This window comes from Micropterus dolomieu, unplaced genomic scaffold (assembly GCF_021292245.1).
Source record: "Micropterus dolomieu isolate WLL.071019.BEF.003 ecotype Adirondacks unplaced genomic scaffold, ASM2129224v1 scaffold_152, whole genome shotgun sequence".
Classification (NCBI taxonomy): Eukaryota; Metazoa; Chordata; class Actinopteri; order Centrarchiformes; family Centrarchidae; genus Micropterus; species Micropterus dolomieu.
The window spans coordinates 13,000-29,413 of record NW_025744145.1 but is presented as its reverse complement, the minus strand read 5'-3'; the positions used below and the strand labels follow the sequence as shown (position 1 = coordinate 29,413).

The 16,414-nt window shown below is 43.1% G+C and overlaps 1 protein-coding gene across 1 annotated transcript; it reads left to right on the top strand.

Moving 5' to 3' along the window:
* Positions 1-651: 651 nt before the first annotated feature.
* On the top strand, positions 652-15,953 carry LOC123967227 (activin receptor type-1B-like). The gene is made up of 9 exons (XM_046043279.1): positions 652-824; positions 9,718-9,954; positions 10,061-10,318; positions 10,596-10,826; positions 11,133-11,300; positions 11,455-11,611; positions 12,095-12,219; positions 12,320-12,450; positions 13,467-15,953. The coding sequence occupies exons 1-9, from the start codon at positions 761-763 to the stop codon at positions 13,590-13,592; spliced, it is 1,497 nt and encodes a 498-aa protein (XP_045899235.1). The 5' UTR covers positions 652-760; the 3' UTR covers positions 13,593-15,953.
* Positions 15,954-16,414: the final 461 nt, after the last annotated feature.

The following is a 16,414-nucleotide window of genomic DNA, read 5'->3' as shown; positions in this document are numbered from 1 at the left end:
TGTCATCAGATATTTCACCTTTTCCAACACATGTTTTCTCTTTTGTCATGTGAAGTTTTATGATTTTACACTTTTAGTAGGTTAATAATAATTGTGGAAGATGGCCAGTCAGTTTTTGTTTCAAATATATAATTCACCAAATGGAAAATGTTAAGTAATGACCTCAATCAAGGTTATAGGTTCGATCTATTCAACCATAAAATAAAGGAAAACAGTAACACAACTGACCCACTGTAATCAACCACTGCTGATTACAGAAGATAAAAGCTCATAAAATAACTATAGATAAAAACAATAAAACTGGATTGGATGTAACCCCCAACTGCACTACATTTTATTCTGCCATTACTCAGTGTTTTTCTAAAAAAAATAAATAAATATAAATGCGTTGTGCCCACTGCGTCTTTTGATAATGTGAGACTGGAATATTGTAATTCAGCCAACTTTATTTTACTTACAACCCTTTCTTATATACAGTCTATGCTAACAACACACAGCCTGGCCTCGGTGGCAGAGAAGGGGAGCAGGCAGCCCTCCCCTTTAAACATGCACACACACACACACACACACACACACGCACACACACACACACACACACACACACGCACACACACCCCTTTAAACACGTCACTCGCCAGGCTGGCTGGCTAGTATTTGGCGGTGTGGTGTGTGCGGTCGGACTGTGGTTGTGTTTCAGGTCTGGTCGCGTTGATAACACTTCGGTCGCATTTCATCGCGGAGAGATGGGAATTCAGAAGAAATGGCTCTAAGACGAATAATCCTAACGTTGCTGGCCCTGTTCGGCTTGGTGGCGGTCGGTAGCGGTAAGTTTCAGCTGAGCACCTCTCCGGCTTTTGTCTCGATGTGTTTTCCTGGACTGGGCATCGCCTGTTGTCGCTCATCGTCATGGCGCTCCGTATCAGGGATTTGGCTAACCGTATCTAGCTAGCGCCGACCTCTAAAACCACGGTTGCTGTGTGCCCGAATTAAAAGTCATGCTTTTTTGTTTGTTTATGGCTGATTGTGATCTTTTATCGACTGACAAAACCCGACGTGTGAATGGTCGTTATTGAACACGGAGCAAATAGTTAGCTAAAACCACAACAACAACATGGTGGGGCTGTTTGTTTCGAGGCGGCAGCTAACGTTGGCTAGCTTACTGGAGAATGCACTGTTTGAAGTTGAATATTGTTGATAACTGTGCTTTTGGTTGTTGGCTACAAGACTCAATTAAAATCGGTTTATTATAGCGTACGGGCTCACCAACTGGTGAATAATCTACAGTCTGCGGAGATATCTGTCGCTGTTATGCTAGCATATTTACAGAACAATCTCTTGTTGGCTTGTCTGCTTATCACTGTATTGCTTCGGTGCAACACTGTGTAAAGGTAGCAGACTGGTTAAAAACATGTGCGATGTGCTCAGTGACAGTTTCCCCACATTGTTAGTGCACTGGTTTCCAGTGCAGATAGGAGTCCCTGAATGAAGGCCTAACCTACTTTGTGCATGAAATGTGTTTTTGAGAGTAAACACTGGCAGCTCTTCCATTGGTGTCCATTTGTAAGGAGTGAAAAGGCTGCTTAGTGGCCTCCAGCAGAAAGTGAATGCTGGCATAGGGTGACAACAGCCGTGCATTCAGCCATCCCAGACAGAAGTCAGAGTTGAAGTCTGGGTTCATTGTGATGGAAATGTAGCATGTGGGGTCTTTTGAGGCGCCAGTTATGGGGCTGCTTCACTCTGTATCCTCCCCGTCTGCTGGAGCAGCTGATGCCCAGCTCCACGCCACAGCCTCAAATGGACATATGTTTCACTGAACTTGGCTGTTTTTTGCTTCTGCAACATGTCTACTCATCTTTGACTTTGCTCCAAACACCCCATCAGGGTTTAATAGATTTTCGTTTGAGACATAAGCACGGATTACACAATCCCCCTCCAATGTTTTTCCTCATACTGTGGTCCCTGTGATCTCTGCGTTTTGAGGCTGTCTTACCTTGTTGCGACTTGCCACCCAACAGACAAACTAAGTAATAAAATTCCAAAATTCCACTCTTTGTGCCAGAATAAATATCCTGACTGTGGTGTTTCATCTATTAAAAGTGTATGTTGTGCTTAGATCAGTTGAGTCATCTTTCCAACAATCGCATGAATATTCCTCCCCCGCTTAGTTCAGCTAAGGGTGCAGTACACCAAGGTTGATCAGTTCATGTAAGGCATGCTGGGGAAAATTATCTCACCTGAGTGGTCAGTTTGTTTGACTGGGTTACTCCAACATTAACAGTGATGTGTGAGGGGGGAAAATGGGGGTGGGTGTGTGACCTGACCAGATTTGGGGGGGGGGGGATGATGGGCTTGTCCAGCTGGCGGGGTCTGTCGTGTAAGGGGGCCCACAAGTCTGTCTGGAGCCATGGTTTCACACCATATAATGGTTTACACCATGCAAGGGCTGAAACCAGACAAACCTGAAAGTAGTTATGCTTGAGCAGATTCCAGGCCTGCTGTGAGTGTAATGTGTTTTTGTGAGAATACTCTTTACTCACAGGTTTGATGAATCCATCACGTGTTGTTGACTTCATAAGGATTAGGAGTCACTGGCGTTATGGGCATTACATGCCTGTGTGACACAGTCTGCCTTGGTGTATTGAGTACAATGGCAACGTGATATGGGCACTGTCAACCACACTGCCATGAGGTAGGGCGCGTCCCTCTCTTTCTCTTTTCCTCCCGCCCTCTCCATTCTCTCTCTTGTCTGTACTTTGTGATCTGTGGTCCCACTCCTGATTTCACTTGCCCACTACCATCGTAGGGTGCTGAAGAAAGCTTAGGCCCCATCCACACTACTCTGTTTTAGTTTACAAACGGAGAATTAAAACGAATACGATCTCCGTCCATACCAGCGTTTCCGCTACGTTTTGGAGTTGATCTCCGTCTACATTAAAACGACTGAAAACGCACAGTTAGGACCCGTTCAGGTGCACTGGGCCTGATTAAACATGAAGCAGATGGTCTATTCTGTAGTTACGGAAGATTTGGAGAAAGAATAAATAAATACAGACTAAGCATCAGACCAAGTTGTTTTTATGTTTGTGTTTTTTTTGTTGCATGTATCAATAACGAGCTGGGACTGTTACTGAATGTAACACGGGAGTGTGGGGTCAGAAAACAGACTGGGAGTTCTTGCAAAGTAAACGGCGACATGCACAGTACAAGTGTAGGCAGATGAGTGTTACAGAATATTTTAATAAAAATGCATGTCAAAAACCCGATCAGTAGCATCGTGTTTCTGCTTTGCAAGACCCAATCAGAGAGCCGAGCGTGAGCGGCTGCATCATCGTTTCTAAAGTCCTCCGTTTTGTCCCATCTTCACTAAAACGCCCTCCGGAGTTTTGAAACGCAAAACCGGGTCGGCAGCGTTTCCAAACTCCTCCGTTTTAGGTCTTCATTTTCATCGTTGTAGTCTGTATGGGAGGTGCAAACGTAGCAAAAGGTCTCCGTTTTAATTCGAAAACGCAATAATGTGGACGGGGCCTTAGGCAAGGGCTTTGTCCTCCACCCCCTCGGTTAAAAGAAGGCCTTTGGTAAAATGAGCTCCTGCTATCTCTTGAACTCTGCCCCTGCTTTTAGTAGCCCTTCCAACGTGCTATCAAGACTATGTCAGAGTCTTGTCGTTCCCTGATGTGCCCTCTGTGTAAAAAAAACAAAGACTGGCCATTGGGGAAACAGAAAAGTCCCAGCTTCTTAACTTGTTCAGGGAGCTGCCTGCGCAGAGCAAAACTCTGCTACAGGTGCTGTTTAATGTCAAATCTGATGTGAATGAGTTCAGGTGGAGGAAATACGAGCTTGTCAGATTGGAACATGTGTACACCTGCCCATTAGATCAGAGCCAAGGGAATGTACGGAGAAAGGTTGGAAGTTATTGGGTTCAAAGGTGTGTATCTGTAAAGAGAAGAGCTTGGACAGGGGAGGGGGAGGTAGTATTTCCAGCTGGCTATTTTTTTTTTTCTTCTTAAATGTGTAGCAGTTATCTATTGTGTATGTACTGTGCATAATTGTTTTTGCTGCGGGATCCCTGCAGCAAAATTATGATCAAATAAAGGTGCACGTGCTCTGTATAAAGATTTCAGGCTACTCGCTAGCCCCCAGGCGTCCTCCTTTTTTAGAAATCCTTGTTGACCAACAGTTTCTAAAATGTGGCACTGAGTCGGTCAGGTCTGGGGTGGTCTAGTTTTCCCCCCCCCCCCGTAATGACCAGTGTTGTTAATGACCTCCGTTGGCCTGGAGGCACAGAGCCCTAATTGGTACAGCAGACAGTGTAGCCTCTGACTGACCCAGCTCTGCCATTACTGATGTTGGACCACAAGGGATTACTACCGCCGGAGAGCCAGCAGTTTCACCTTCGGTTGCCCACTCCTCCATGCTCTTAATTTACTTGGAACACTTTGTCTTTGTTTAGAGGGGGGTTGTTGTATGTGTTGGTGGTAAAATGTGACCAGCTTTTTGTGCTATACCTTAAATGTACTTGGAGGCAGGCAGCTATTGTCACCGTATACCCAGACAGACCCGGTAGCTATTTGATTTTATGTCTATAGGGCTAAACCTCACACCGTCCTCTATTACATGTCTCTTTGTAGAGGTGTTTGATTGGTTTGTTTTTTTGGCTGCTGCTGGAATGTAGATTAGACTTGATCTGCCTCGTCATTGTGTGCTGTTTTCTCCAATGCTTACCTGACAATGATTCACTTTGATTGGTGTGATCCTGAGTAGGGCAGTTAGTAAGAAATGTTTGGCTATGATAATATAGTGTGTGTGTGTGTGTGTATAGACTAGTTCTTAAGTACGATTTAAACCTCTTGTCTTTTTCTGCCTTCCATAGGGAAGTTAGTTTAAACAGAACCTGAGTTTGTTTCACTTGGCAGTTAAGAAATCATCCATGCAATAAACTCAAATATGTAAATTGCTTTTAAAAGCACCTTTTTTATTTAGTTAATAATAAATTATTTTGTTACAAGCGTATGCTTTCAATATTGTGCCAGAGCACTTTGTTGCAGCCCATGTGTATTTCCTGTATCAACACTGCATTTTAGGGCAGGACTATCAGAGAATGATGATAACCAGATGAAGTTGTTTTGGTGTGAAAACATTATCTGATAGTGCATGTTTGCAAAATAGCATGATGATCATCATCTCTTGTTTTTCCATGGCATCGTTATCTACAATATTGTTTTTGTATATATGCTATTCCTGATTTCTTGTCAGCTGTCTTTTGTGAAATATTCTGTTTATTTGGTTTCTGCTGGTGATGTAGACAAAAAGGCTTACAATATGGAATTATCAAACTGTAGCTAGAGATGGATGTAAATTTTACATATTGTTGTAGAATGTTTCTTTATTAATGCAAATTAAACACCAGAGTTTCTACCTTTTTGTTAAAAGCTAAAAAAATAACAAAATGTTTTTCCATAAAGCCTTTTTTAATGCTTGATACCCAGCCGGAACTGCAAAATATTTTCAACAGCGGTAGAAAGACAGAAAAACTCTAAGTCTCTGTTCTGCTAATACTTAAAGGGTTTTTTAAGCTTAAATCACATGACAGATGCATTGGCTCACAGTATTGCAATATTCTTGTGCATTATGGAGGGGAGTGTTGACCAGAATGGGGAATTTGAGCAGCAGCATGAAGTCCAAAGTGATGCTGCGCTCACACTTTGTGGCTCATCCAGGGCAGCAGACAGACAGGATGGGATGCAGCCTAGAGGGTGGTGGTTTGTAGAGATAGTAGCGGCAGCAGCCTTTAGCCCCAGAGACTTCACTTTAGAATCAGATCAGTAATCTGACCCTGAGATGCAGACAAAGGTAATGACTTTCCTCCTTCCCCTAGCATTGATTAGGACACAGTTGTGGTGTGTGTGTGTGCATACGCGTGTGTCCGTCAGTGTGTATTTGCACTCACACTGTCTGGTGGCGTCTCCTTGTCTTGATCAGCTCTCAGTCTGGTATCTGTATGGATCTAATTTCAGCCAGTGCATTTTGGTAATGGTGCTCTGCTCCCCCGCGCGCGCGCGCACACACACACATACCGATTGTCTCTGTCTGCGTCGCTTAGCCCCCAGAAACCCACTGTGTTTGTGTAACCTCGCCGCCCTGCGCCAAGCATGCTCGGAGTGTTTTCCACAAACTTGCCATACTAGAAAGTTCACCCCTGTTTTGACAGGGTTGCGCCGCACGAGTAGCTCTGAACAAAACACACACACACTCTGTTAATGTGTGAAGTTGTTTGGAGTGGGACTATGCTGTGGTTTTTAGTTGGGCCCAAGTTAAGGCTACTCTGGTTATGGCAACAATGTTTTATTAATCCCTTCCTCACTGTGTCTGCCATTTCCTGTCTCAACATGAACGGAATGATAGGAACTTCACACACTCGCAGCTCTAAGGAATCACTCTTTGCACGCTGTTCTCCCCCTTTTCCTCTACTGTTCCCTCTTCCTGTTATTTGCTCCCTCCCGTAAGTCAAAGTCTAGACTGGGTTTTTAATGACGGTCGCAGCTGGTCACTCGGGCAGACCTCACTCGCAGCTTGGGGGCCCTGTAAGTCCCGCTCGTTGTCCTGCTCGTTGCCCCACTCTGCTCCCTCCCCTCCGTATTGTCCTGCCCTATTTGGGACCAGCCCCCATTCTGTCTGGCCCAGAGCAGCCCCCAAACATCAGGGGCTGTTACTGTTACCCCTGGCCTGTCCCTGCTCCGCCACCCATCCCCCCCCCTCATGCTGCTCCACGCAGAAGTGCGCTCCCCCACTCCACTCTGCTCTTTGTTCGTGCTGGGCCAGTCCAATCCCTCCTCATGTCGTCTTAATCTCCACACAAAGGACCAGTGTAAAGACCACCAATTATGTGGCTACAAGAGCAGAGTTCACTCAAACCACACACCCGGCCTGTACTCAGATCCATGCGTTGTTTTTCTTTTGTTTTTTTTTAAGGCTTGATTTCATTCCTTCAAGTCTAGCTATTGCTCCGAATCTAGTGAGATATGCGGAGCAGTGTGCAAACAACATGGCATTTGGGTAAATGCTAGTGGGCCAGCAGTTCTTTATTAGGCATTGTTATATACCAGTGCCCTGTCTTGCATCATATTCATTTTGAATTTACTTTCATTTTTGTCTTCACATTGTGCCATCTTGTGTGACAAAGTGTTTGGGGCTGGGTGATAGGATAATATACACAGTGATTTGTCAGACAGTAGAGATTTTTTCTATAGAGGCATCCCTTTGATATTTCTGGTTGTTATGGGGAATGTTGCAGATCAATGACCAGAACTGTTGTGTTTACAGAAATTTGCTTCAATGTGACAAATTACCTTAATTTCCTGGGTGTTTGGGTAACTGGATATAATATGGTAATATTCTTTCATAGGTTTTTTCCATATTTGCCACCCGTGGTATTATTGCATGTTTGTGTGGAAGCAGGCTACACATGGGATAGTCACAAAGTGGCCTTTAACGAAAGGAGAAGCCTTGCCACAAACCAAACTCTTGGTAGACCACAAACCATCCATGGCTGTTTCGAGAAGGGACTGTGTTTTCAGCCATGTTTGGTTTCCTTCCTGAGCTTCTGTCTGTATGTCTGTGCACCATCTGTCTTACCACACACGGAGTCTCTATGATGGATGCGCCTGTTTATTTTGGATCATGGGGCTCTTATCAGATCGCTGCTGTTTATTTTGTGCAACATGTATGAGAAAACTGAAGGACATTAAATCTATCTATCGTGAGCATGGTGTGTTTCTCAAACATTTAAACGTCACTCCTACTTTGAGGATGGGTTGATCAAAATGGCTCCTGTCTGGACACACTAGCTGAACATTGATTTATTTCACTGAGAACCAGTAAACATCAGGCCTACAAAAGAGGAGCCTAATGAAAAGACAAATTCAAGTTATCTAAAGTTGATGATATATATATTTTCAGCGTCGTCCAGCTTTCTGACCTTCAGCTGTTACTCTTGGCATCTGTCTTTATTTAGCTGAACCATTTGCTCCATTAATGCTGCGTATTGGCGTGATGTGGCACAGGGCTTGTTTTTCTCTCTTTATCGGGCCCAGCCTGCTTCACCTCTCTGTAATCTGCAGGAAATTCCTTCTGCATGCGAACTGTAGTGAATTTGGACGCACTCCACCAAGAGTTCCTGCCACTTTCCCGCTCACCTCCTGGAGAGTGAGACACGCACGCAAACACTAAACAGATGAAAAATATTACTGAAAACCTGCTTCCACATTTCCAGTTAATACTCGGTACATAAGCATAGACACATCATCATTCATGCTAAATGCAAAAAAAACACTTCCCACACAGAATGCAGTTTAGTGGAAACCACTCCTGGTTTGTGGTTTTGGCCACTTGGATGTTAACATGAAGGTGGCGCAATCATTGAATTAGTCATTTTGAGGGGTTTTTTTTGTTTGTTTGGTTTTTTTTTTTTTTTGTTGAACTGAACAAAAGCCTAATCATGTGACAACTCAGTTGGTTCAAGAATGTGCTAAAATCTACTGACACCTTTTGACAGAGACCCTTGTTGGTACAAACAGTGAAGATCGGTGAGCTCATCTGGTCAAAGAAAGACACAGAGGATTAGTGGAAACTCGCCACTCTTAAAATCTTTTCTTTCCTCTGTGCCAGACATTGTCAGAGGTCCAACTGATGCTGAGCCTCGTTTGTTGTTGTGCAGGAGAATAAGGATTGAAATTCCTCTCTTCTTTGTGTCTCCTCCTGTATTGATGCTGGTACGGCAGGTCCTCGTTAAGTCCACAGCGGTTAGTCTTGAGTGGTCCAGCCTTTTGTTTTTCTGAACAAGGATCAGCTTTTGGCCTGTCACGCCTCACTCGCAGCCCTGTTGTCAGTGAGACCATTTACAATTGACAGGGGTTCAGTTGAGCATCACCACTTGTTTTGTTGTTTTTGTCGTCGTCCCCCCCCCAATGTGAAAACTAGTTCCACGGCCATCTAGCCTTGCCTGCTCCTGCTTTGCACTCGGTTTGCTCGTGGAAAACCTTGGAAGAAGCCTTTTGTGCTGACCTTAATCTAAATGTGAAGCATGTGTGCTGTGACTCAAAATCACATTTCACTCCAAATCTAATCAGTCTGAAGTTTCTTGATCTCTTGGTTTCCCTACCAACTCTGGTTCTGTCTCAGATTTGTGCGGACCTTCTGGCACTGACCTCACTTGAGTATGTAGGTGGCAGGAGTTCCATTGTGTCAGCTTTAATAGGTCCCCACGCAGGAGTGTGCTGTGTTTAATAAAAATAAGTCTCATTAGCTTAAACAGTGGCAGCTCTTTGTGTCAGTGTGAGAAAGACAGTGGAGAGGAATGGAGCAGAATGCTGCATTGGGGATTTGGCAGGAGCTCTTTCCCCCTGGTTGGGTTTCACTTTGTCTGTCCCACTGGGCAAGTCCGTCTCCACCCTGCGTGTTTGGGTTCATCTGCAGTGAAGGATCTGATTTCAGGGCCGCCGGGGCCGTCTGGCTGCTGCTTCTCAACTCTGTGCTCTGTGTCTGCGGGTCACAAAATGCCTACAACTCAATAGGACGCTACACTCTTTACAGTGTAAACTGCGGAATTAGCACACCCCCTGCTGGACAAAACTGAGAAGTGAAATGGATTCATTTTTTTAAACCTGCTGGCTGCATCTGATGGATTATTATTTACTCAATTCTTTCTGTCCTTTCCCGCAGCTCTACGTTGCAACTGCACAAACTGTGAGAAGACGGGCTACGAATGCGAGACAGATGGCGCCTGCATGGCCTCCACATACTCCATCCAGGGGAATGAGCAGCATGTACGCATCTGTATCAACCGGGATAACCTGGTCCCCCCTGGGCAACCTTTCTACTGCCTGAGCGCTGAAGGCCTGCTCAACACACATTGCTGCTATGAAGATTACTGCAATAGTATTGACCTGAAAGTCCCTGGTGAGACTCCATCAAACATCAGCGCTCTTTAAGTTCAACAGAGGCACTGTCAGTCTGCTAGATTTAAAGTAATCGCTTCTCCGTCTCCTTCATGTTGCCCTCCTAGTCCCAACAAAAGGGGACTGGCCAGGCTCAGGGAGCTCCTGGGGGCCGGTGGAGCTGGTGGCGGTCATCGCAGGGCCCGTGTTCCTTCTATGTGTGCTGCTGATGGTTGGCGTGTTCCTGTTCCAGTATCATCAGAGGGCCTACAGCCACAGGCAGAGGCTGGAGGTAGAGGACCCATCCTGTGACCATCTATACTTGGCCAAGGACAAGACCCTGCAGGACCTCATCTATGACATGTCCACCTCCGGATCAGGCTCTGGTTAGTATATGCTGTCTACCCCAGTGTGACATACTAATGAGAGAGGGGGGGATTGTGTGATCATGTGTCCTTTCTTGTCAGCAAGAGCAGTAGCAGAACAATCTTCTATATCTCATTCTATAAATATCCAAATTAATGATTATTCAGCTGCAAAATCTAGTGAAAATCATCCTGACCTAGAATCTACTGAGAGTACTTGCACCACTTCATGTCTACAAAACAAGTCTACAGGGATGGCTGGCTAATGTTTTGTTTGTCTCTTTACTGCCCCCTGCAGGTCTGCCCTTGTTTGTGCAGAGGACGGTGGCGAGGACCATCGTGCTGCAGGAGATAATAGGAAAGGGTCGCTTCGGTGAGGTGTGGAGAGGGAAGTGGAGGGGAGGAGATGTGGCGGTGAAGATCTTCTCTTCCAGAGAGGAGCGCTCCTGGTTCAGAGAGGCTGAGATCTACCAGACAATCATGCTGCGCCACGAAAATATCCTAGGGTTCATTGCAGCAGACAATAAAGGTGAGGAAGTTTATAGGCTGCGTGGAGACTTGGAGCGTTCCCATGAACATTTCAGGCATTTATCCAAAACATAGTCACATTGTTTAAATGAATTCTAGACCACCTACATAACAAGAAAGTCAAAGTAAGAATAAGGTGCAGTTAGGTAAAGGGTATCCCTATTTAACTTGATGTTTAGATATTCTCTTTTGCACAGCTCAGTTTTAGTTTAAGCTAATTATCCATTAAATTAGTGAAATGTAATTCCATGTAGATACTCACGTGTTAATTTAATGCTTACTACTCTTTGGTTTTTGGGTCTTTCAGACAATGGCACATGGACTCAGCTGTGGCTGGTGTCGGACTATCACGAGTACGGCTCTCTTTTCGACTACCTGAACCGCTACTCTGTCACCATCGAGGGCATGATCAAACTGGCACTGTCGGCTGCCAGCGGCCTCGCACACCTTCACATGGAAATCCTCGGCACTCAGGGTGAGATGAACTGTCATGTCAGACCGCAGTGAAAGTCACACGGGCAATGTGACTGTGCACACAGTAGTTGTCCAGCAAGCGTGTGCATGTTTGTGTTGTATTTTGCTGAGCTCTTGACGCAAATGTGGTCATATGTTATTGGTTTCTTCTGCAGGTAAGCCCGGCATTGCTCACCGTGACCTCAAGTCTAAAAATATCCTGGTTAAGAAAAACGGCATGTGCGCCATAGCTGACCTCGGACTGGCAGTCCGCCACGAGTCCATCACAGACACAATCGATATAGCACCTAACCAGCGAGTGGGCACAAAGAGGTAAATGTTTCCATACTGATTCACTCATAAGCACACAAATGGGGATATGGAACAGGGATCCTGCAGGTCTTGAAGTCTAGCAACAATTTTATTAATGTCAAAGTAAATATATTTGAAAAGTGAGTGACTTTTATATATATATAAATATAATATTTTTTTTTTTTTAATATATATAAACATAAATATAAATATAATATTTTTTTTTTTTTTAATATATATAAACATAAATATAAATATAATATTTTTTTTTTTTTTTTAATATATATAAACAATAGCCTTATTGAAGCTTAAGCTCTCTGGACCTTTCAGATAAAACCAGTGATGGATGTTTATTTGTTTACAGTGACCGTTAAAGCCCAGCAACATTCGTTATTGCACACATTACAATTGTGATTCCTTGAATCTTGAGTCTTTAGGTTTACTCACCCATATGAAACTTCTCATTTGGTGCTACTGCTCATTGCTGCCCTGTGTCCACCCCAGGTACATGGCTCCAGAAGTCCTGGATGAAAGCATCAACATGAAACACTTTGATTCCTTCAAATGTGCTGACATTTACGCACTGGGCCTGGTGTACTGGGAGATTGCGCGTCGCTGCAACGCAGGAGGTAAGACCGCAAACAGCAGCATCTGATGTGAGGGAACGGGTCTAATGAAAAAGAGGTGCGAAACCAGAGACTGAGAAGGCCCCTCTGTTGTGTGCTGCAGGTATCCACGAGGAGTACCAGCTGCCCTACTATGACCTCGTGCCCTCTGACCCCTCCATAGAGGAGATGAGGAAGGTGGTGTGTGACCAGAAACTGAGGCCCAATGTGCCCAACTGGTGGCAGAGCTATGAGGTATTTCTCACTCTATATATACTATACAGCAACAGCTGCACTAGCGGGTTTCTAAAAATACTTTAAGTGGCTGTATAGAAAGGCAGTAGGGCATTATCACATTGTACAGGACGTCCTAACGTGAATACTTGAATATGGACAGCTGATTTCCAAATCACTGTTGTGGGGGATTATTGAAGGAATTATATTGTCTAATTTAGTTGATATGATTTTTGACTTAAGTTATCCAATCAATCTTTATTTATATAGCACTTTTCATACAGACTCATGTAACACAACGTGCTTCACACTACAGAGCCATTTAAAAACAATAATAATGTATTAGTACCACCCCATATAACGCCCATCAGTCCAACCCTCCAACCATAAATAAGCACCTGGGAAAACCGATTAGGCCCAAACATCCAGAGTTCCATCCCTGCCACTAGAGAAATATTAAATCAATAGTAAAAATATAATAAATAAAGTTTAAACTAAATAAAATCAAATAAAAACAGCTCAGTTAAAAGCCTGGTTAAATAGTTATGTCTTTAGTTTACCTTTAAACATGTCCAGATTTCCAGCTGCCCTCGGCTCATCAGGAAGGGTGCCATAATATTGAAAGGACGCCTCACCATGAGTTTTAGTGGAGGCTTTAGGGATAATTAAAAAGGTTGAATATGTCTTGATACAATCTTTCACATAGGCCTAATTTTCCTGATTGGTAAAGCTTTCTCTGCTGAAACTCTGATGGATCCATTTTTTCATAGACAAAAGCTTATTTAAAAAACTTTGTGGAGATACTAATGTTTCCAGAGATAACGAACAGATCAGCATTTTACAGCAAATAATTATGAGCCGATGAATGAAACATTTAGAATACTTCCACTTGATTGAATGGTGCCAAATTATAACAGTTGTCGTCGCTATTGAGTCGTCATTGCCAGCCAGCTTTTATAGCGGGTATCAAATGCTTCAGAAGTTTAAATTTAATTTTTTGATTTGAAAATCTAACCAATGTTCCCTTTGCTGTGCAGTCACTGCGTGTAATGGGGAAGATCATGAGGGAGTGCTGGTACGCCAATGGAGCAGCCAGACTGACAGCCCTGCGCATCAAGAAGACTCTGTCTCAGCTCAGCGTGGAGGAGGACATCAAGATGTGAGCGGCCAGGCGGCGGGGGGGGGGGGGGAGGCGTGCTGGAGACGCACAACCAGACCACACTCCCATCGGAAAACGAACACTAAAAGACAGACTGCAAATGAAAACCCTGCCAGTTTTAAAGCCACACTCCAAGTTGTGACGAGGCCTACCTCACCTTTTTAGCCAAAACTACTGAGAGTCTACTGACTTTTCTCCTTCCCCTTCCTCCCTTTTTGTTCCTCGGGTCTCCTCCCTGCTCCCTTCAACCTCCCCTTTCCATGGGCCACAAACACTACAGCACTACCACTGTTAATATCATCACACTCAACCGTTTATTTTTTGTTTTCATGTCCCATGGCAGGAATTATTACTATTGTACAGTGACGGGATTTCTTTTTGTTTTTGTGTTTTGTTTTTTACCTCTCTGAAACAGAAGAGTCAAGAATGTTGTGGGTTTTCAAGTTCAAGAATAATAACACTTCATATTCTGTTGGCCATGCAACATAACAGTCTGTTGCTGTGTGTGTGTGTGTGTGTGTGTTTGTCTGTGAGGGGGAACTAGGCTGAAGCACTGTTTCTAGTCATGTGTGTTAAAGGTATCTGGACTACTAGCATGTTTCTAAGACACTAAGATGTCCTGTGGTGTAGGCTGTAGTTCATTAGACAAAACCAATTATGGGACATTTGGTAATTAAGCATGAGCAGCCAGATTTCTTTTTAATCCCTCACTTGAATATAAATGCGTCGCACTCAACTGTAGCTTCCTCATCGTGCGTGAGACCTGCAGGTATCGCATGACAGAAGTGGTCCGGCCCTGGTGTTAGTTTGTAATATGGCAGGGATAATGTCTGGGATGGTTTTGCTTTTTATTTATTTGTTGATAGACTTTACTTCATATATTGATGAACACTGTGAGATGAGATGTGACAAGTCTTGATATGAAAATTAAAACCTTGTAGTGTCAAGTCTTCACCGTCTTACAGATCTTGGATTAAGGGGGTTTTTAGCATTTGTTTAATAAGATACTGAGTGCAAATCTGGATGTAGCCAGAACCCCGTTTGCGACAGACGATGGCGTCGTTCAACCTGAGCAAATAAGAGGCGTATAAAATGGCAATGAAAAATACTATTTTTTTTTTTTTTTTTTTTTTAAATATCTTTTTGTGCTTTCGTGTAAAGACATCATGATGGGTGTTTTCTTTTGACTTTGACATTAGACACTACTGATGATGGGTACATATGATTTGTATATAAAACATGCATATATTCTTCCTTTTTGTTTTTGCCACAAGCACCGGTGTGACATTTGAACAGTGATTTTGCTTGAATGGTACTTTCAGAAGTCTGTTTGATTTATCTGTCTGCATGGTTTCTAACTGTGCCAGGAAATGGACTGCGTCATCTGCTGGAATTTGGGGTTGTGTTTGTGTGTTTTTTTTTTTTTTTTTAAAACTGGCACCTCTCATGGCAATTTGGTGGTACTACTGATCCCAGATAACTTCTGTCTGTTTGTTTTATTTTTTTTCGTTTTTTTTATAATGTATAATTGTTGGAATTGCTAGTTGAGTTCTTTTCAGAGCTCAGCAATGCGGGTGTGTTTCTACGTATGTCCTCCGGGGTGCATCTCTTTCTCATTGACACTGGAATATGGAATGGAACATCTAACCTTGAATTCTGATACTGCCAGTGGCTATATATGTTCAGAAACAAGACAGCTGCTGACAATTCACACACAAGAGAACATACAGTTAGATGTGAAAAGTAGTTGAGACGTTTTACCGTCAAAGACTGACATGCTTTTAAGTGAAACTGCACGTTTTCATTCTACTTTGTCGTCTGCAGCTTTGAGTTTGTCTGCAGACAAAACTATGAAAGTATTACACTGACATTCATCACTATTGGGCTCTGCACTGTTATGTCCACATGGACTCTAATGTTAGTTATGTCATCATGAACCAGAATCCATATGTCATTATCCGTTTTGCATGCTGTCTTAAACACTGGGTCCTCTGCACTGAGGTAGACTTGTCTTTCCCTGTTTTTCTTTCTGTGTACCCCAGACATGTTGCTGCTACTGTTAACATGGGTAGAAGTTCAGCAGGCAGATCGGAGGAGTAGAGCTGGGACGGGGGGGGAAATGGATGACTGCTGTCAGTTGAACCAAAATTGTCAAAACACTCCTGTCCATGTTTGGTTTGTTGCCATGGTTATGACCATCAGACATCCTATTCACAAGTAATTCTTCAAGATTTCAAAAATCAAGTTGTGCAAATCTTTTCAGAATTAGTTGAGAAGTGTGTGTGTGTATGTATGTATGTATGTATGTATGTATGTATGTATGTATGTATGTATATAGATATACAATAAATTCCTCTTTTTCTTATCTGTGCCTTCAACTGTGGTGCTCATTCAAAACACCATGCAGTCTTTTCATTGTCAAGTGCTGCTTGTTATAAGAACAAGATTAACATGCATACAGGGATTTATTTATTTTTTAATCTAAGAATAACCAGTGGATAGGTTTACATATTAAGTTGCTTTTCAAACAATGGGTTTTGCTTTCTATAATTATATAGTACTCCATTGATTTAATATCGCACTACAACATAACCATACTCTAAGGACAAATTCTAAAAACAAAATCAAAGCAGCAGAACCAGGGACATCTATTACGGGGTATTAGGGCCATTGAAGACAAAATAAATTAGTCGATGGAGGAAATCTGAGTAAAAAAACATCAAAACTTATGAAAGAAAATCGTAAATTTACAAGAAAAAAACTTGAATATTCTGAGTGGTAAATTTGAGTTTTTTTAGATGAGAGGAGGTGGAGTTTTCAGACAGG